The following is a 21,310-nucleotide window of genomic DNA, read 5'->3' on the forward strand; positions in this document are numbered from 1 at the left end:
AGGTATATTAGCAAAATGCCAGAGTATTCTCCCAATATTTTTTATCAACTACCAAGAGCTACACGGTAATTTTATAGTGGAGAAACCTGGCAGACACCACCTTAAAGTGACCAAGGTTAACATCACCTATTGGACATATCGACATCAAGTTGATGCCCTGAGAAGGACATAATACTATTTTTGTGGTCTTTTTGACAAATACATGTATCCTCAATCTAATTGTGAGAGAACACCAGACATTCCCAGATTGGAAGATTTTATACAAAACAACTGGCTAGTATTTGCCAAAAGTGTTAAGGTCATGCAAAACAATGAAAGAGTAAAGAAGTGTCCATTTGCAGGAGACTAAGAGGACACAATAATTGCGTGCAACGTGGGATCCTGGATTAGATCCTGAAGGAGAAAAATGACATTAAGGGAAAACTGATGAGGTCTTTAGTTAAGAGTATTGTTCCAGGATTGATTTTCTCTTCTGATAACTGTACTGTAGTTATGTAAGTTGTCAACTTTAAGTGAAGGTGGTGAAGGGTATATGTGAACTCCCTACTATTTTTAAGCAAATTTACTAAGATATAGTTCATATACAATTCACTCTTTTATGATGTACATTTCAATAGATTTGTATATTCACAGACTTGTACAACAATCACTACAATCAATTTTAGAACATTTTCATGACTGCCAAATGAAAGCTCATACCCTTTAACTATCACCCCTCAATTCCCCCTTGAGCCCCCCAGCCCTTTGGCAATCACCAACCTATTTTCTCAATAGATTTGCTTATTCTGAACATTTAATACTAATGGAATCACAACAATATATGATCTTGTGTGATTGTCCTCTTTCATTTGGAGTAATGTTTTCAAGTTTAGTCCATGTAGCATGCATCAATACTTTATTTCTTTTTATTACTGAATAATATCCCATTGTATGGATTATCACATTTTACATTTCCATTCACCATGGACGTAATGGACATTTGGACTCTTTCCACTTTTGGGCTATTGTGAATAATACTGCTATAAACTTCTGTTTATAGGTTTATATGTGGACATATGTTTTCACTTCTCTCTCATTTCATATCTAGGAGTGGAATTGCTGTATTACATGGTTATTCTTTGTTTAACTAATTGAAGAAAGGCTAGACTGTTTTCTAAAGTGGCTATGCCAACCTATAACCAGCAAAGAAATTAAATAAGTAATCAAAAATCTTCCAACAAACAAGAGTCCTGGGCCAGATGGCTTCCCAGAGGATTCTACCAGACATTTAAAGAAGAGTTAATACCGATTCTTCTCAAACTATTCCAAAAAATAGAAACAGAAGGAAAACTTCCAAACTCATTCTATGAAGCCAGAATTACCTTGACTCCAAAACCAAAGACCCCACTAAAAAGAATTACAGGCCAATATCTTTCATGAACATGGATGCAAAAATTCTCAATAAGGTATCAGCAAATCAAAATTAACAGTACATTAAAAGAATTATTCATCACGATCAAGTGGGATTTATTTTTGGTTACAAGGATGGTTCAATATTCACAAATCAATCAATGTAATATACCGCATGAATAAAAGGAAGGATAATAACCATATGATCCTGTCAATAAATGCAGAAAAAGCATTTGACAAAATACAGCATCCATTCTTAATAAAAACCCTCAACAAAGTAGGGATAGATGGAACATACCTCAACATCATAAAGGCCATATATGAAAGACCCACAGCTAGTATCATCCTCAATGGGGAAAAACTGAGAGCCTTTCTCCCCTAAGGTCAGGAAGAAGACAAGAATGTCCACTCTCATCATTACTACTTAACATAGTATTGGAAGGCTTAGCCTCAGCATTCAGACAACAAAAAGAAATAAAGTGCATACAGATCAGCAAGGAAGAAGTCAAACTTGTATTATTTGCAGACAACATGATACTGTATGTAGAAAACCTAAAAGAATCCACCAAAAAACTGATAGAACTAATACATGAATTCAGCAAAGTCACAGGATATAAAATCAATGTAAAAATCAGTTGCATTTCTATACACCAATAACAAAGCAGCAGAAAAATAAATCAAGGAATCGATTCCATTTGCAATTGCACCAAAAAAAATATGGCATCTAGGAATAAACCTAACCAAAGAGGTAAAAGGTCTATATGCTGAAAACTATAGAACACTTATGAAAGTAATTGAAGAAGCCGCAAAGAAATGGAAAACATTCCATGCCAAGGACTGGAAGAAGAAACATTGTTAAAATGTCTTATGCAATCCCTATCAAAATACGACCAGCATTTTTCACAAAGGTAGAACAAACAATCCTAAAATTGAATGGAATTTTCCATGGAACCACAAAAGACCCCTAATAGCCAAAGCAATCCTGAAAAAGAAAAACAAAACTGGAGGCATCACAATTCCAGCTTTCAAGCTATATTACAAAGCTGTAGTCATCAAGATAGTATGGTACTGCCACAAAAACAGACACATAGATCAATGGAACAAAATAGAAAACCCAGAAAAGGACCCACAACTATAGGGTCAACTAATCTTTGACAAAGCAGGAAAAAATATCCAATGGAAAAAAGACAGTCTCTTCAGCAAATGGTGTTAAGGAAAACTGTACAGTGACATGCAGAAGAATGAAACCGGGCAACTTTCTTACACCATACACAAAAATAAATTCAAAATGGATTAAAGACCTAAATGTGAGACAGGAAGCCACCAAAATCCTAGAGGAGAACACAAGCAGCAACTTCTGTGACTTTGGCTAGAGCAACGTGTTACTAGACATGTTGCCGAAGGCAGCAGAAACAAAAGCAAATATGAACTACTAGGACTTTATCAAGATAAAATCTTCTGCACAGTGAAAGAAATAATCAATGAAACTAAATGGTAGCCTATGGAATGGAAGAAGATATGTGCACATGATATATCTGATAAAGGGTTAGTATCTTAAATCTATAAAGAACTTAACAAACTCAACACCCCCAAAAAACAAATAACCCAGTTAAGAAATGGGCAGAAGACATGAATAGACACTTTTCCAAAGAAGACATCTAGATGGCTAACAGACACATGAAAAGATGCTCAACATTATTTATCATCCGAGAAATACAAATCAAAACCATGATGAGATATCACCTCACATCTATCAGAATGGCTAAAATTAACAACACAAGAAACAATAGGTAGTGGTGAGAACACAGAGAAAGGGGAACCCTCTGGCACTGTTAGTTAGAATGCAAACTGCAGCCACTCTGGAGGACAGTATAGAAGTTCCTCAAAACACTAAAAACTACCCTACAATCCAGCAATTGCACTATTTGACATTTACCCAAAGGATACAAAAATACAGAATCGATGAGGTGCATGCACCTCAGTGTTTATAGCAGCATTATCAACAATAGGCAAACTATGGAGAGAGCCCAAACGTCCATCAACTGAAGAATGAATAAAGAAGATGTGGTTTATATATACAATGGAATACTACTTGGTAATGAGAAAGAATGAAATCCGGCCATTTGCAGCAATGTGGATGGAACTGGAGGGTATTATGCTAAGTGAAATAAGTCAGGCACAGAAAGACAGATACCATATGTTTTCACTTATATGTGGATCTTGAGAAACTTAACAGAAGACCATGGGGGAGGGGAAGGAGAAAAAAAATGTTACAGAGAGGGAGGGAGGCAAACCATAAGAGACTCTTAAGGACTGAGAACAAACTGAGGATTGGGGAGTGGGGGAGAAGGGAAAGTGGGTGATGGGCATGGAGGAGAGCACTTGTTGGGATGAGCACTGGGTGTTGTATGGAAACCAATTTGACAATAAATTATATTTTTTAAAAAATTGAACTACCGTATGACCCAGAAATTGCCCTATTAGATATTTACCCAAATAATACAAAAATACTAATTCAAAGGGATACATGCACCCCATTGTTTATACAGCATTACCTACAATAGAAGAAAATTATAAATGCAGCTGAAGTGCCCATTGATTGATGAATGGATAAAGATGTGGCATATACACACAATGGAATATCACTCAGCTATCAAAAGAATGAAGTCTTGCCATTTGCAACAACATGGATAGACCTAGAGAGTATTACACTGAGTGAAATAAGTCAGTCAGAGAAAGACAAATACCATATCATTCACTCATATGTGGAATTTAAGAAACAAAACAAATGAGCAAAGGGGAAGAAAAAGATGCAGAGAGACAACCAAGAAACAGACTCTTAACTGTAGACAACAAACTGATGGTTACCAGAGAGAGGCAGGTGGGGAGGCATGGGTTAAATAGGTGATGGGGATCTTTAGGACTGCACTTGTCATGATATGCACCGGGTGATATATGAAAGTGTTGAATCACTATATTGTACACATGAAACTAGTATTACACTGCATTAACTAACTAGAATTTGAATAAAAACTTAAAAAAATAAAAAAATTTCTCCCATTCTGAGGGTTTCCTTTTCACTTTGTTGATGGTGTCCTTTGAAACACAACTGTTTAAATTTTGATTGTGTTCAGTTTATTTTTTTTTATTGTTTGTGGTTTCAGAGTCATATCTAAGAAATTATTGCTCAATTCAAAGTCATGGTTTTCATCCATGTTTTCTTCTAAGAATTTTTATGCTTTTAGCTCTTATATTTAAGTCTTTGATCCATTTTGAGTTACTTTTTGTGAGGTAGGGGTCCAAATTTATTCTTTTGCACATGGATATCCAGTTGCCCCACACCATTTGTTGAAAAGATTCTTTATTGAATAGTCTTGGCATCCTGGCCAAAATTCAGTTGACCACAAATAGGAGGGTTTACTTCTGGACTCTCAATTCTATCGCATTGATTTATAGGTCTATCCCTATGCCAGTGCCACAGAGTGTTGATTACTTGAGCTTTGTATTGTATGAATTTTAGGGCCAGCTTGTTCATTTCTGCAAAGAAGCCATCTGGGCTTTTGATAGGGAATGCACTGAATCTGTAGATCCATTAAGGTACATTGCTACCTTAAAACTATTAATGCCTTCTAATTCATGACCATAGGATGCTGTTCTTTTTATTTAGGTCTTTATTTTCATTCAACAATGATTTCTAAGTTTTATACTTCTTTTGTCGAATATATTCCTAAGTATTTTATTCTTTTTGATGCTGTTATAAATGGAATTGTTTTCTTAATTTCATTTTTGTATTACTTGTACAATTTTTGTGATTTTTCTGTAGATCTAAAATTATTTTAAAATTAAAAAAAATTAAAAGAAGCATGACCATATCAAATATTTGCAACTGAAACACATACATTATTGGTGGGAGTGTAAATATAACCACTTAGGAAAAAAATTTAGCTTTATTTGGTAAAGTTTATATACATGACCTAGGCCACAACAATTCTATTCTCAGAGACACTCCTTTATTTGTGTACCAGCACTGTTTGAAAAAGTAAAAAAAAAACTAGAAACAACTCAAATTTATATCAGTAGTAAAATGAGTTTTTAAAATGTGTGATATATTCATGTAATAGAATACTACAAAGCTGTAAAATGAATGAATTAGTTATACATAACAACAGGATCAATCTCAGGGACATAATGTTGAATGTAAAAAGTAAATTACAGACAAATGCATAGAGTTCCATTTACAAAAAGGTCTAAATGATGTGAAATTTAACAATATATTGTTTAGGAGTTACATTGTTTATGTATATTAATTTAATTAATGTAATATATTATTTAGGAGTTAGCAAAACTATAAATAAAACTAGAGAATAATGAATAGAAATTCAGAATAATAGTTACCTTCAAAAGAAGAGAAACATTAACATTAGGGAGGGAAACAAGAGTCTTCAGTGTTCCTTATTTAAAATTTTTTTTTTAACGTTTATTTATTTTTGAGACAGAGAGAGACAAAGCATGAACAGGGGAGGGTCAGAGAGAGAGGGAGACACAGAATCGGAAACAGGCTCCAGGCTCTGAGCAGTCAGCACAGGGCCCGACACGGGGCTTGAACTCACGGACCGCGAGATCATGACCTGAGCCGAAGTTGGCCACTTAACCGACTGAGCCACCCAGGTGACCCTGGTGTTCCTTATTTTAATGGGTACATACATTTTTACTATCTTGTGATTTTTAATACTTTTTATAAATTTTATAAATTTGATTTACTCAATATTTAAAATTTCTTAAAATGGAAGAATGCAAATAACTATCCGTCTTTTAGAAACTATTTGAAAACATTAATAACTATACTAAATTCCATCTGACAGATATATCATCAATGAAACACAACTATTTTCTCTTCATTTTCTATTTTGAATATTATAGAAGAGTTTAAAGACTAGTGCAATACACTTAAATTAGATTCACCAGTTGTTAATATTTTGCTGCATTTGCTTTTTCTCTTTATTGCCTTTTACTGTTATTGTTCGTGTTATTGCTGAATAATTTGGTAGTAACATATCATAATAGTCACCCCTAAACACTTCATTAGACAGTTCATAAAAGCAAAGGCAGTCTCCTACCTAACTTTATTACCTCCTAGGAATTAACCTAACACTGGTATAATATTCTCTAATACCTAGCCTACATTTGAGTTTCACTAATTGTCCCAGGGCTGTGTTTTTTCTTTTTCTTTTTAGATCTCAGATCCAATCAAGAATTAAGCATTGCACTTGGTTTCTATGTTTCTTTATTCTTCATAATTAAAAAAGCCCCTGCCTTTTTTTCTCATTGGTCTTCTCATTGATATTTTTTTAATGCAGGCTAATTGTTTTGTAGAATGCCATATAATCTGAATTTGTCTGGGAGTGTCCTTGTGATTAGATTCAGTTTAAACATTTTTAACAATGATGCCTCGTAGGTGACATTGCTCATAATGTCTATCTGTCCCAGAACTGGAGAGGGCAAAGTTTGATCACTTGGTTATGGTAGTACCTATTGCCAAACTTTTCCATTGTAAAGATACATTTCCTCTGTGTAATTTTTAATATGTGGGATGACACTTTGTGACTGTGGGAATATTTGTTCCCAAAGGACATTTTACTTAATGTTTTTAGTATCCATTGATATTTGTTATAATCAATGATTACATTGGTAGTGCAAAACAGAGATGTTCTAATTCTATATATTTTCCTTACCTTCATTACCTGGTACTCTTTTGTAAAGAAGGGCTTGCCCCCATCCCCTCACATCTCCTGACCCTTTAATTTTTTTTTTTTTTAGTATTACTATGGGTTCATGGATTTTAAAAAATTCCATAGGTTACAATCCATTAGCATCATTCCTTTTGATACTCAAAATTACCAAATTTGGATAGTAAATGCCCCTTCAAGTAGGCTGTTATGTTCTTTTGAAATGTCCTCGTCAATCTTTGAGGACTTTAGCACTTTCTGATATGACAAGATTCCAGACTTCTCCCACCTCAGAGTTGAGACATTAGGATGGTATTTATAAGCCAAGATCCAGAGACTACGTGTACATACAGATACTGAGATTTCACTGTTTTTAAGACCTTTCAGTGCACGGTTAGGAAATATTCTTAATTTTTTTCAAATTGTAAGTTCGTACTTACATCCAATTTAAATCTAAAAGGAACTTTTCCCCATTCCATATTTGAGACTCCCTTCTTTCATGGGAGAACCCTGGTGTTCAACAACATTAAAATATTTACTCATTTGCTCTACCCTGTGATATACACAAAATATTTTAAAATTATCAACACCACTCTCAACAACATACTGATTAAAATTCAAAATTTATTTGTAATTCCTTTTGCCCTTAGGATATATCATATTAAGGGTAAACACTAAACTGGGGTGCCTGGGTGGCTCAGTCAGTTAAGCGACCGACTTCAGCTCAGGGCATGATCTCGCAGTTCGAGCCCCGCGTCTGGCTCTGTGCCGATAACTTGGAGCCTGGAACCTGCTTCAGATTCTGTGTCTCCCTCTCTCTCTGCCCCTCTCCCACTCCCACTCTGTCTCTCTCTCTCTCTCAAAAATAAAATCAACATTAAAAAAAAAAGTATACACTAAGGAAACTGTGTTAAAAATACTTGAATTCATTCTTTTTGGTGTGTGGCTATATTATTTAAAAATATTTTTTTTAATGTTTATTTATTTTTGGGAGAGAGAGAGAGAGAGACAGAGCATGAGCAGGGGAGGGGCAGAGAGAGAGGGAGACACAGAATCTGAGGCAGGCTCCAGGCTCTGAGCTGTCAGCACAGAGGCTGAAGCGGGGCTTGAACTTATGAACTGCAAGATCATGACCTGAGTGGTCACACACTTAACTGACTGAACCACCCAGGCGCCCCTAATTTGATATGCAGTTCGTTTCATTTACTTTTGTTTGCATTCAATATTAAGTTTTTTCCCATTTTAATTAAAAAAAAGTTTATTTATTTTGAGAGAGAGTGTGTGCATATGAATGGGGGAGGGGCAGAGAGAGAGGGAGAGAGAGAGAATCACAAGCAGGCTCCATGCTGTCAGCACAGAGCCAGATGTGGGGCTCCATCCTACGACCCTGGGATCATGACCTGAGCCGAAATCAAGAGTCAGACACTCAACTGACTGAGCCACCTAAGTACTTCAAAAGTTAAAACTCTATGAAAAGTTATACTCATCTCATCCCTATCTCTCCTACCTGATATAGATCAATGTTTTCATTAGCTTCTGGTTTAGCCTTCATGTTTTGTTTCATTTTTCAAAAATATGCACAGAAGTGTGAATCTGAAGATGGTCAGAACTGCTATGAAACGGCTGGTCTGAGAAAGGTCACTTTCTGTCTTGATAATTTCTTTATCACAGTTATATAGGATTAAATAAAAGTTTATACTCTAACAAATTATAAGCAAATCTGGCACATTTTTTCAAATCCACAATAAAAAATGAACATCAGCAGGGCCCACCTGGGGTACTGAAGGTGGCCGTGAGAGATTCAGGGTCATGTCTGCTTAAATAATAAGCCTTACTCTTAGCATGAATGAAAATTTAGAAGGCATCAGTAACTCTTCTTATTTTATGCATTTTGCAACTCACTGAGTTATAGAACAGAGCCAGCGGTGATTGGAAATCACTGTGTTCCCTAAAGGTGATTAATCTGAAGTTGGGGGGCACCACAGGTGGTGCGTCAGTCACAAACATCTTCCATGCAGATAACCAAGTTGAAAGGTCCCTGGAGAGGAAACTTCTTGGCTTGCCAAGGACTTCAAGCAGCTTGATTGTAGCCATTTGTGCCCCCTTCTCGTTACTGAAGGCTATAGCAGCCAAATGTGTTTAAGGAAAACCTGAGCACTGGCCTGTATTCCCTTCTCTGGGATTAAAGAGAAACAACATCATGTCTTCTGAGGCCATTACTCGAAAACCTTTAAAGAGGAAGCAGCAATTTTTCTACCATCTGAGAATAAAAGGGGGAGGGGAATAAAACCAAGAATCTATGTACCAAGTCCATAATACTTTATGAGCACCAAAGTCAAAGGCCTTTCCACAAAGATGGAAAAACTAATGAGTGGCCAGCACCCATCACTAGAAGGAGCTAATCAGCCTGAATAGCACATCAGACTGATAATGGTCAGGGAAATCTAAAATGTGCAGCTATCATTAAAGATGATCCAGTACTCAAAACAATGTCCTACTACACTGCCTGTTGGTCTGGAGAGAACAATGCATCTGGTTTGTACATTCTTATCCCTTGACGTTTTTAAATGTTTTTTTTTAATGTTTATTTATTTATTTTGAGAGACAGAAAGAAAGCATGCATGCATGTGCGCAAGCAGGGGAGGGGCAGAGAGAATGAGGGAGAAAGACAATTTTTGCGCTGACAGTGCAGAACCTGATGTGGGGCTCGATCTCACAAACCTTTAGATCATGACCTGAGCTAAAATCAAGAGTTGGATGCTTAATCAACTGAGCCACCCAGCAAAATCTTGATGGTTTTTAACAAAGAAGTTTATTTCTAAATTTTTTATTTCTAATTTTTAGTTCTTGCTCTTCTCATCAGGAAGATACGCCAAACAAAAATACAACTACTCTCAGTTCTAGCTGTTTATCTTTTCTGTGGATGGAATTAATTTCTCCAAAGTTTTGGTATGCAAAAATATTCTACTGCTTAAGAGAAAATGAAAATCAAGAAAATGTTAAATCATTAGAGCATGCTGAGTTTTTAAGTGTTATGACAACAATGGGCATTCCTTCACCCTGGCAATCTCTTTCCAGCAGATAAATAATCTTGAATTGAAACAGCTGGTTAAAATCCCTGCTGATTGTTTCCAGGGCTCACTGCATTGGGTCCCTTTGTCTTTTGGTGGCCCAGCTGGCTCCCTTCTGTTCTCCTCTGGGACACGATTCTTTAATCTGTGTTTGGTGAAACTTGTCTGTGCGAGTCTTTACTACTGTGCAGTTTGAATGCAGCATTAGAACTGTACAAGAACAACATTCTGAACACACAGATACAACTTCAGAGTCCTGAATGACTGCCAGACACACCTAATACACATACATTTAAGGCTTCTACTTGTAGCCAAAGTAGATTTCTGAAATATGGGTTTAATGACCAAATAAGATTTTGCCAAGAGGACTACCAAATCTCAAATATTGCTTCTATGTCTTCCTTTTAGAACAGATTTCAACTTACAGTTCAATTCCACAAAATGTTACAAAAAATTCAGTTCAACAAATATTAAGTGTCTGCTGTGCCATCCGTAAACAGAGATGTTCCCTGAATATTTTACTTTCTAGTTGTGGAGAAAGAACACTAATAAACACACAGCCATGACACAGTATTGAATGCCACGGCTGGAGCACCACAGGGTGCAGATGAGCACTGAGTGCATGAGCTATGGAAGAAAAGCTGGGTAAGAATGTGTCCTGAAAGCCAAAGGAACTGCAGTGTTTAAAGGAAGAAATGGAGGTCAACCGTGCTGGCCTGAAAAGGTCATTGGTAACATTGGTGAGTCCTAAAAGGGTGAGGGTGGGAAGTGGAGGCAAGTTTTCAGGGCATTGAGGAGTGAGTGGGGAGATGAGGAAATGAGATGACAATGGACGACTCTCTCTCTCTTTTTTTTTTTTTTTAATGTTTATTCATTTTTGAGAGAGAGAGAGAGCATGAGTGGGAGAAGGCATAGGGAGAGGGAGAGAGAGAATCCCAAGCAGGCTCCACGCTGTCATGTGGGGTTTGAATCCACGAACTGTGAAATCATGACTTGAGGCAAAATCAAGAGTTGGAGGCTCAACCTACTGAGCCACCCAGGTGTCTCTGATTTTAAAAATTCTTTTTGTGTGTGTGTGTCATTCTTTTTTTTTTTTATATGAAATTTATTGTCAAATTAGCTTCCATACAACACCCAGTGCTCATCCCAAAAGATGCCCTCTTCAATGCCTGTCACCTACCCTCCCCTCCCTCCCACCCCCAATTGTTTATTTATTTTTGAGAAAGAGAGAGAGAGACAGAGCATGGGCAGGGAAGGAACAGAGAGAGAGGGAGACACAGAATCCAAAGCAGGTTCCAGGCTTTGAGCTGTCAGCATAAAGCCCAATGTGGGGCTCGAACTCACAAACTGTGAGATCATGACCTGAGCCGAAGTCGGACACTCTACCAACTGAGCCACCCAGGCACCCCAATGGATGACTCTCTTAACAATTTGGGCAGCTAACTAGAGGAGGGTGAGCTGGAGGGTTAGGTGGGATTAACAGAGGCTCATTTTGTCTTTGAGAGAGTGGGGGCAGGTTTAAATGGATGAAATGAACCCTAGGAAAGAAAGAAGTTGAAGGTGGCAATAAGTGAAGAGGTAATCAATTGTGTGAAGTCTATGAGAATGAGGAGGGATGCATCTAAAATCAGGCTTAAGTAGAGCTCTTTCACTGATAGGAGGTAAGGGGAAAAGATAGGTGTGTATGCAGTTAGGTTTCTAGATCTGGAAGCAGGAAGTTCTAATTATTATTATTTTTTTAACATTTATTTTTAAGAGACAGAGAGAGATAGAGCATAAGCAGGATGCGGCAGAGAGCAAGGGAGACAGAATCCTAAGTAGGCTCCAGGCTCTGAGCTGTCAGCACAGGGCCCAATGAGGGGCTCAAACTCATGAACTATGAGGTCATGACCTGAGCTGAAGTTGGCCACCCAGGCACTCCTGGAAGCAGGAAGTTTTCATCCAAAGTTTTCTTCTTTTGGGGTTGGGGAAGGGAGAAGTACACGGCATGGTCATATGCTAAGAGAGAAGGATGAAAACATAAGGGTTGGTGAAACAAAATCTATAATAGTCAGCCCTGTGAAGAATGGGAGAGAGATCCAACTAGAGAACCAAAGTATATGATGATATCAGTTGGAAGTGTTGACTTTTTTCCCCCTACAGTATCTAACATTGTGAATATGTAGGAAGAAATTTTGTGGTCTGACACTGGGGATATTGGAATGCTGATTCCAGGATCCAGCAGGAACTGGGATGTGACTTGGGAACAGGCAGTTGAAGAGAACTGGGAATGAAGAGCTTACGGTACAGAGAAGCTAGGATACTGGATGTATAGACAGTACCTCCAGATGATGGTGGGTTGGGAGGTGGAGCCTGTGAGCCAGGTGCCAACATCTTTTATAAACCAGGGTTGGGCACTGGGCAGCTAACTACTTGGTTGGAAATTGGTTTTAAGAATGTTAGCTTTAGGGGTGCCTAGGTGGCTCAGTCAGCTAAGCGTCTGACTTCAGCTCAGCTCATGATCTCATGGCTTGTGGGTTTGAGCCCCACATGGGGCTCTGTGCTGACAGCTCAGAGCCTGGAGCCTGCTTCAGATTCTGTGTCTCCCCCTCTCTCTGCCCCTCTCCAACTTGAGCCTCTTTCTCTCTCTGTCAAAAATAAATAAAACATTTAAAAAATTTTGAAAAAAAAAAGAATGTTAACTTTAAGGGGGTACCTGGGTGGCTCAGTCAGTTAAGCATCTGACCTCACCATTTGTGAGTTTGAGTCCCACATCAGGCTCTATGCTGTCAGCAGAGCTTCAGATCCTTTGTCCTTCTCTCTCTTCCCCTCCTCTCTCTGCCCTCTCTGTCTCTCTCTCCCTCTCAAAAAAACCAAACCAAAACAAACAAACAAACAAACAAACAAAAAACCTTAAAAAAAATAATGTTAACTTTAGGTACTTGATTCCCTGCTGCCTGTCACTGCCCAATAAATAGTTTTTTAAAATTTTAGGTGACTGACAAGGTGATGAAGTTGATGAAATCAAGAATATCTATTTAGAAAGCAAAAATGCCTTCCACTATCTCTTCACTCCCCTTCCTAAGATCTTCCTAAGATCTTCCTAAGATCACTTCCCTTTCCTTAAGATCTCCTTGCCTCCATATGGATAGAATAAGCTACTTTACATATCAGAGACAGAAAGGTTTCTCTGTTTCTTTTATAATCAGGCATGTGTTGAGGCGTCAAATTTGTATCAATTCCCTGAGCATGATAAAACTTCCTTGCCTGGAAGCTGCCAGATCTGCTCTCATTCACTGCTCTCATTCACTGAGACCACCACAGACACCATTTTAAAAGCAGGGAGGAACAAAAAATTTACAGTCACTAATATTTCCTGTTGTCATCCCAATCACCTTGAATTGAAAGTGGCTTGCATTTTGATCACACTGATACCCTAGTATTCCAAGTTATAGAATTTGGGGTCTCCTTAGAATTAAAAGAATTATGCTCCCACATCAAAAAATTTTTAAATGACATTACAACAGAAGTATTTCCTATAGTCTAAAAATTCCTTATGCGGCTTCTCCATTGATCATTCCAGCAGTTACAATCCATTTTGGTCAAACTTAAAAATGTTTAACCCCTTTAATTTCTTTTTTTTACCTTCCAACTCTTTCCATGTTTTCTTTCTTTTTCTTTTTTCCTATCTGCTTCCCTTACATAATTAGAATGTGAGTTGAGGTATCACATGCTTTGCTTTAGAGCTGAGTCTGCAACGATGTGATGGTTTCTATTTTCACCTTTTTCTTTCACCCACACAAGGACTGCCAAGGATGTGGCCTTTCTGCATGCCCTGGCTGCTTCTCCCTGCCCGATGCTTTTCCTGGCCGACTAGCTGCTGAAATGCTTCCTTTAGGGAAAGGCAAATAGAACCAGAAAACAGAGCACTTGGACACTGTTTTCCCCTCTGTCTATCCCTCCCCTCTCTCCCTCCAGCCCTTCATTCAAACATTAGTTGGGCAGCTACTTGCACCTGGCTGGAGAGAGGCACAAGTGAGGCACAGGCCTGCAGAAATGAAAAAGCAGTTCTTGTCCCCAAGGCACTGCCCTCTGTGACCTTAGGCAAATGAAGCTCTTCTTGACTCATATGGTGAAACATGAGGAAACTGAACAAGATGATTTCTTGAGAATCCTTTCTGTTTTCATAGCTCTGATGTTTGAGTTGTTTTAGTGGATAATAGTTGTTTTAGTAGTGCTTACTACTCTGCTGTGGACAATTTCTCTTTATACCTTAAATGTGCTTGCTCTCATACAATCAGTTGTTATATGTTCCAAGAATATGAAGGTATTTAAATAGTAAAGCACATAAATGCTGGTGCCATCATGATATGGAATACTACATATTCATTAACAATGATGTTTACAAAAGCTTTTTTTTAAAAAAATTTTTTTTTTCAACGTTTTTTATTTTTATTTTTGGGACAGAGAGAGACAGAGCATGAATGGGGGAGGGGCAGAGAGAGAGGGAGACACAGAATCGGAAACAGGCTCCAGGCTCCGAGCCATCAGCCCAGAGCCTGACGCGGGGCTCGAACTCCCGGACCGCGAGATCGTGACCTGGCCGAAGTCGGACGCTCAACCGACTGCGCCACCCAGGCGCCCCTACAAAAGCTTTTAATGATACAGAAAAATGTGCATACTAAAATGTAAGGTGAAAAGACAGAGGTAGAGAAGAAAGCCTGAAACACTAGGTATTAAGTCATTTGTTAACACCCAGATTGTAATACTAGTTATCCTTGAATAGTGGGATTATAAATGTTTAAAATTTCCTACTTTGATTCTTCTATTTTTAAAAAATAAAGAATGTAACTATTTTTTATAATAAAATGAACAGTTATTTTTAAATATATAGAAGTGATTGCTTTTGCAGCATAAAATTAAGTATGTATTCCAAAGCCAGATATGAATAATTTTAAAAATATGCTTTGCTTTGAATTTTCCACATTTGTCCATAACATTGCTTTTTCCAGATTCCAAGCTTATGTAATTGGTCAAATTCTGGTACCTTGCTGAGGTGTTATAGTCTTGAAATTCTCACTTTAAAAACCTGAGGACACTGAGAAGGGAAAAGGAAGGACCTATACAATTTCATCTCAAAAATGCAAGGTTTTATTTAGGGTCTTACATTTATTAAGAAAGGTGAAAATACAGGTCACCAAGAGGTTATTTTAGGAAAAGCCTCTGCAGAGAGCACAATTGCTGACCATGGGTGATTTCACCACTTGAAACAGGTGCTATGATGTGTTTGCTCAAGCATGATTTCAGATATCAGATCACAAACTCAGGAAGGCCACAAAGGCCAACTGGTACAAATAAAAGACATATAAGAGAAGACATTCCCTCCATGGTAAGGAAGTGAAAAATCCATGAAAAAAATCTGGTGACTGCTTGCTATGACTATAGCCCATCCATTTCCCACAATAGGAGCAGAAAGTAGTGCAGAGGCAGCGAGTAGCTGAGGGGGCCTAGAACTCACTCTGGTTTCTGGCAGAGGTGTAAGAGAAGGCGTTTGACCTTCTCTGGCTAATCACCTATAAGTCAATATTTCCAACAGGTCATTTTGTAACTTGTCATTCAGAATTTTAGAGGCTGCAAAAAATATCACACTGTTGACCAGGCACTTGGGCCTCCAGAAGGCATGGAAAGTCACATGTAGAGTGTCAGTCACATGTAAAGAGGGGAAAATCTATTGTCATTCAGCTCGTTTAGCCCATGGAACTAACACTGAAAGATTTCTTATAGAGTGTGTTACTCAAAGTGTGGTCCTCCCACCAACAGCACTGGCATCCCCTGGGAGCACGTTAGAAATGTTGAATCTGAAATAAGTCCGTCAGAGAAAGACAAATACCATACAGTCATACTTACATGTGGTATCTAAAAAACAAAAAAAAAATAAGCAAACAAAAAACAACAACAAAAAGAAGCTCATAGATACTGAGAGGAAATTGGTGGTTGCTGGATGGGGTAGTGGGGAACAGGTGAAGGTTGTCAAAAGGTACAAACTTCCAGCTATAAAATAGATAAATCCCAGGCATGTAATGTACAGCATGGTGACTATAGTTAATAATACTATATTGCATGTTTTAAAGTTGCTAAGAGAGTAAATTTTAAAAGTCCTCCTCCCAAGGAAAAAGAACAAATTTCTGCAGGGATGTATGGTAACAGATGTTAACTAGACTTACTGTGGTGATCATTTCACAATATATACAATTATCGAATCATTATGTTGTACACCTGAAACTAATACAAAGTTATATGTCAACTATACCTCAGTTGAAAAAAAAGAAATGAGCCCATCCAGAACCACTAAGAGGAATCTGCATTTTAATAAGATCCCCAGGTGATCTATATGAATACTAAAGTTTAAAGAGCACTGTATCATAGGTGTGAAACATAATAAACTACATTTTAATTTCCTGAATTTTTCTTCTTCTTACTTTTTTTCAACTATATTGAAAATCAAATTTTATTAATATGGCTAAAGATTCATCCTCCAGGTAAAATCTGCATGTGTATGTGTGTATATATGTGTTTCTCTCAGCTAAGGTACTCAGAAGCTTATAAAGATGACATTTATAATTTCCTTTTCAAACCTAGCTTACAAAGGCAAGCCTTTTTTAGCTGCCCCAGTTTTCCGAATTATTTATTGCATCTTCTAATTCTAGGCAAATTTTATATTTGGAAGGGATACTATTTACCACAGACTTCTAAAATCTTTCCTTCCTATCTTTTTTCCATTTTCTGAGAAAAATATTTTTTCTTCCCTACTCATTCTCTTAAAGTCATTAGAAGAAATTCTAACTTTGTAGTTGTTTAAGGAGGTGTTATCATTGTTGACATGGAGGAATGGTTATCTGGTTTCCGGTTTGAAAATGTGCTGGAAGTGTGCTAAATATCTAAGAAGCCACCCATCCATGCCACAGAAGGGGCTCAGGTGGCATAGACCCCAGTGCCCCATGCAGGGTTATCCTTTGAGAAAATTTCTCTTCGTAAATGAACGACCAGTTTCTAGTCCACCAATTACATCATGGACTTAACAGTATCAGGCAAACATGCACATCAATTTACCCTTGACCTAGGAGGGAAAAGGGTCAGAGTACTTTTGAGGTAAAACTTGCAGATAAATTTAAAATAATGTTTAAAGTGCTCTTATCATTTGTATTACTGTAAAAAAAAGGATGGAATTGTTCTATAAACATTTGGATTAAGCAAAAGCAAGAGGCAGAGGGAAGCTAAGTGTGGATCTTCATAGGGTGTTCTTTGAAAGTTCAATCTCACCTGATTGTCGAATCCGTTGAAGAGTTTGCTGGACCAGAACCTCCGATCTTGGGACAATGATGATGAAGTCCACTTTGCTGAAGTGGCCGAGGTCCAGGCTCTGGCTGCCGCTGTCTGCTATAGCACACACCTGGGATAAGAGTTTTCTGGCAACCGTTAGCTGTGGTTGATAAATTTGGAAGGTTTCAATATCTAAATCTAAAATAAAAAAGTCATAAGAACAAGATTAATTCACTTCTGTTGATGGCCACTATGAATCCATACAGGGGACACACAACACACATACATGGTAAAGTAATGCTCTCTACCAAGCATTCTCACTGTCTAGTCTCACTCTCTGTTGAGTTTTAATAGATTTGCTTATTTTCCCTGAAAACCTGGCTAAAAGGATGTGTCCAAGAGTGAATGTGGTAACTGTACAAATGTATTCTTTTAAAATCAACTGATTGTGATGGGGCGCCTGGGTGGCGCAGTCGGTTAAGCGTCCTACTTCAGCCAGGTCACGATCTCGCGGTCTGTGAGTTCGAGCCCCGCGTCAGGCTCTGGGCTGATGGCTCGGAGCCTGGAGCCTGTTTCCGATTCTGTGTCTCCCTCTCTCTCTGCCCCTCCCCCGTTCATGCTCTGTCTCTCTCTGTCCCAAAAAAAAAAAAAAAAAAAAAAAAAGTTGAAAAAAAAAATTAAAAAAAAATATAAAAATAAAATCAAATCAACTGATTGTCTCACAAATCACTACTCAACACCCCTCCCCCACCCAGAAATGTAGGGACAGACTACACTCTCTCAGTGAGAGCCGGGACTCTTCTCTGGAGAGGAGAAGCAAGAGTTTCCAGTTTTCTTTCGCACTATCAGCAAGGTCAGGTGCCCAAGCCCAGACCTCGTTCAGGGAAGGAGGTGATGCTGTAACCATAATAATGCTGAGTTCCTTTGAACTTTTCTGGATGGCACCACAGTACACATTTCCTCTCCAAGTCAGTTGCAACATGATTTGAAATTCTCCTCCCTGGGGAATGCATGACACAGGTCAAGAGATACTACCTTCACCTCTCTTCCCACTTGACTTGCCAGTGCTTGTGACCTGGCAATTGTAGGTGGTTGTGGTGAACTTCAATGCTGACGCCTGTACTATCTGAAGAGACCTGACTCATGACATGGCCAGCTGGCCACTCAAGAGGTGACGTATTAGAAAAACATTGCCCAAACACTCTAAACATGCCAGTAGCTTTTTATTACAAGTTATAACCAAGCAATCATTCTCATACATGCATGCATGCACACACAAACAATGAACTCAAGCAGGCAACATTTAATACTTCTTTACGAGGCTGCTTTTTATTGGGAACACATGTGGAAGTCTCACTGAAACACACAAGGGCCCAATTAACCTGCACTAATTAATGTTTTCTCAAATCAAACTACAGTGCGGCCAAGGCAAAGACAGTAGTCACAGTACCCTAGCCACATGGAACCCTGAGAGTGAGTGGAGATTTATACAGGTGGCTGAGAGAACCCACTAGAAAAGCCCAAAGCTGCAAACTTACAATAACAGAATGGTTTTTGACCCGCAAAGATTACCAATCAAAATAAATCTGTCTTTTGACAGGCTATTATTTCTTTCATGTCATAGGTTAAATAGATGGGGACTAGCACAGATGATAGCATAACTTTGTAGAATTTAACCTAGTAAATTTTGAAGTTTGAGGAAATCTAAAAATATCTTTAAGCAATGTTTCTTAAGCAGGGAATTGAGGATATGAACATGGAAATCTGTTAAGTACTCTAAGAGCTTTTAAATTCTAACTTTGTTAATAATTCAAAAGCTATGAACATATTTTAGATCATCTGGGTGATCACTTTCTTACCAAATAACACGCAGAAGTAAGTAACTTTTATTGTTTGTGTTTGAATTTGTTTGTGTGACTGAGCCGATGCCAAGCCATGCTGCTTTTATTGCTGAGGCAATCCTAATATATAAATTATACATTCCTATCAAGTGAAGGCCAGAAGGCTGTCAGCAGCAGCTCTATGGTTCTGTTTCACGTCTACCCTTTGTCCTATCTTTTTTATCTCGGTTCTCTCCTATGTTGTCCTTCTCAAATAGGGAATTGGGAAAGGAATCTGAACATAAAGGAATCAAATTGAATGATGGAGCTCCTCAGTCCTGGTCCCACCATCCTCTCTGATGTCCTGGAGGCTTGCAGGGAAGATGGTGTGTTGGTATTGCTGAGCTATCTGCCAGGAACGCCTTGCAATCACTGAAATTATGTGTGTTTTACGTGTCAGAGAGTAAATGAAGGGGGTGGAGAGCCAGAAGTCCTGCACGGACTGCATTCCACACTCAAGCAGTTCTTTGTAAGCCTCAGATAACACTGAAAGCTCTCTGGGCATAGCTGGTGGAGCTAAGGAAAGTACCCCATGGACCCCAGAATTTTTCGAGGGAAAAAAAGAGAGAGTCTGCTTATAATAAAGTCTTTGATTTTAATTCTAGAAGACATATACTAAGGACAAGGTGCTTGATCCAGGCCCCATTGTAAGACATTTTTAATTTGGACCCTATTTATCATGTAGACAATGAGGAAAAGCCTGTCATAGTCTGTGACTCTAAGACAAGACCTCAAAAATCCTCAGAATGACTTAGCTTCTATTTCCTCCTTTTGGTCTGAGGTGACGTTACCCAGGTTTTGCGTGGGAATCATAGCGGCAGCCTCCTGAGCTGACACACATTCGTGAAGGTCTCCGTTGAAGGGCGTAACCACACTCTCTCCTCTTCTTTGTTGCATTTTGTCTAGAAGCTTGTCCAGGTCATCGCCTATTACACAATAAAGCGGAGATAAGAAGATTACAAGGAATGATACATTTCTATCAGTCTCCAAATTGGGCACCTAAGCTGGGTTCTCATCAAGATTTGTCAGTCAGCCAGCTTTTCCTGTCTGGGTTTACTCAGCCAGCTTTTTATGTCTGAGTTTTCACTTGGCCATGCCTGTAGAGCATCTCTATAGCCAGAGCTACTCTCATTTGTATTGTGCTTACAATTTGTATGCTTTCACATGGCATATCTCTCTTGACCTCCATAATACTCAAAGCGGGCAGGATGGGATCATTCTATCTCCATTTGACATATTAGAAAACAGATCTGGGGAGGCAGAATCTCTCCCAAGGTCACATCACTAAATAGTGGCTGAGGGGAGGCCCTCCATATTAGTGCCTGCATGCCTTCCTCTGGACCCCTTGTTGTGTCAGTAACAAAATACTGAGGATAAACCATTCCGAATGAAGGAAGGTCAGCTGGCAAGTTCAAGCTCCACACTCATCTCCTTGACAGGCTAAGATTTAAATTCAGAAAATCACATAGTTAGGGGCTGTCAGTGTTGCTGAATCCTACAACCACTCACCTAATGATGTCGTTTTGAAATGCGATGCCAGGAAACTGACCTTTCCTGTGATGAGCTCATAACTAATTTCTTTCAAAAACTCACTTGTGGTGAGCATGCTCTCTGCCAGAGCTCTGGACTGATGCTGACCTGCAGAACAGAGGGAGAGGAGGTGATGCATCTGTGAACAAATACTCACTAAAATATGATTTATAATAGCAAAAATTGGAAACAACTGAAGTAAGTAACTACAGAGACTTGGTTAAGGAAATTAGGGCACATAGAAAGATGGACAATTACTCAGCATTTAAAATGACAATTTTAAACAGAAACTGTTTATAATAAAATGTTAGATGATCAAGGGCAAAAATGATATACCTTATGTTTACGTAAGTGAAAACATACTGTACATGTGTTTAAAGACTAGGGGAGAATGTGAAAAAACTTTAAGAACTGT

The 21,310-nt window shown here is 38.4% G+C and overlaps 1 protein-coding gene across 9 annotated transcripts in view; it reads right to left on the minus strand.

The window, feature by feature from the left end:
• The window catches only part of GREB1L (GREB1 like retinoic acid receptor coactivator), a 280,943-nt gene that overhangs the window by 58,653 nt on the left and 200,980 nt on the right, over positions 1–21,310 (minus strand). For all 9 annotated transcript variants that reach the window (XM_058692548.1, XM_058692547.1, XM_058692546.1 and 6 more), the window contains 3 exons: positions 20,875–21,003; positions 20,157–20,291; positions 17,486–17,683 (listed from right to left, as the gene is read on the minus strand). In XM_058692548.1, coding sequence (XP_058548531.1) covers positions 17,486–17,683; positions 20,157–20,291; positions 20,875–21,003 — 462 coding nt within the window. The remainder of the gene's footprint in view (positions 1–17,485; positions 17,684–20,156; positions 20,292–20,874; positions 21,004–21,310) is intronic.

Source organism: Neofelis nebulosa, chromosome 11, assembly GCF_028018385.1.
Source record: "Neofelis nebulosa isolate mNeoNeb1 chromosome 11, mNeoNeb1.pri, whole genome shotgun sequence".
NCBI lineage: Eukaryota > Metazoa > Chordata > Mammalia > Carnivora > Felidae > Neofelis > Neofelis nebulosa.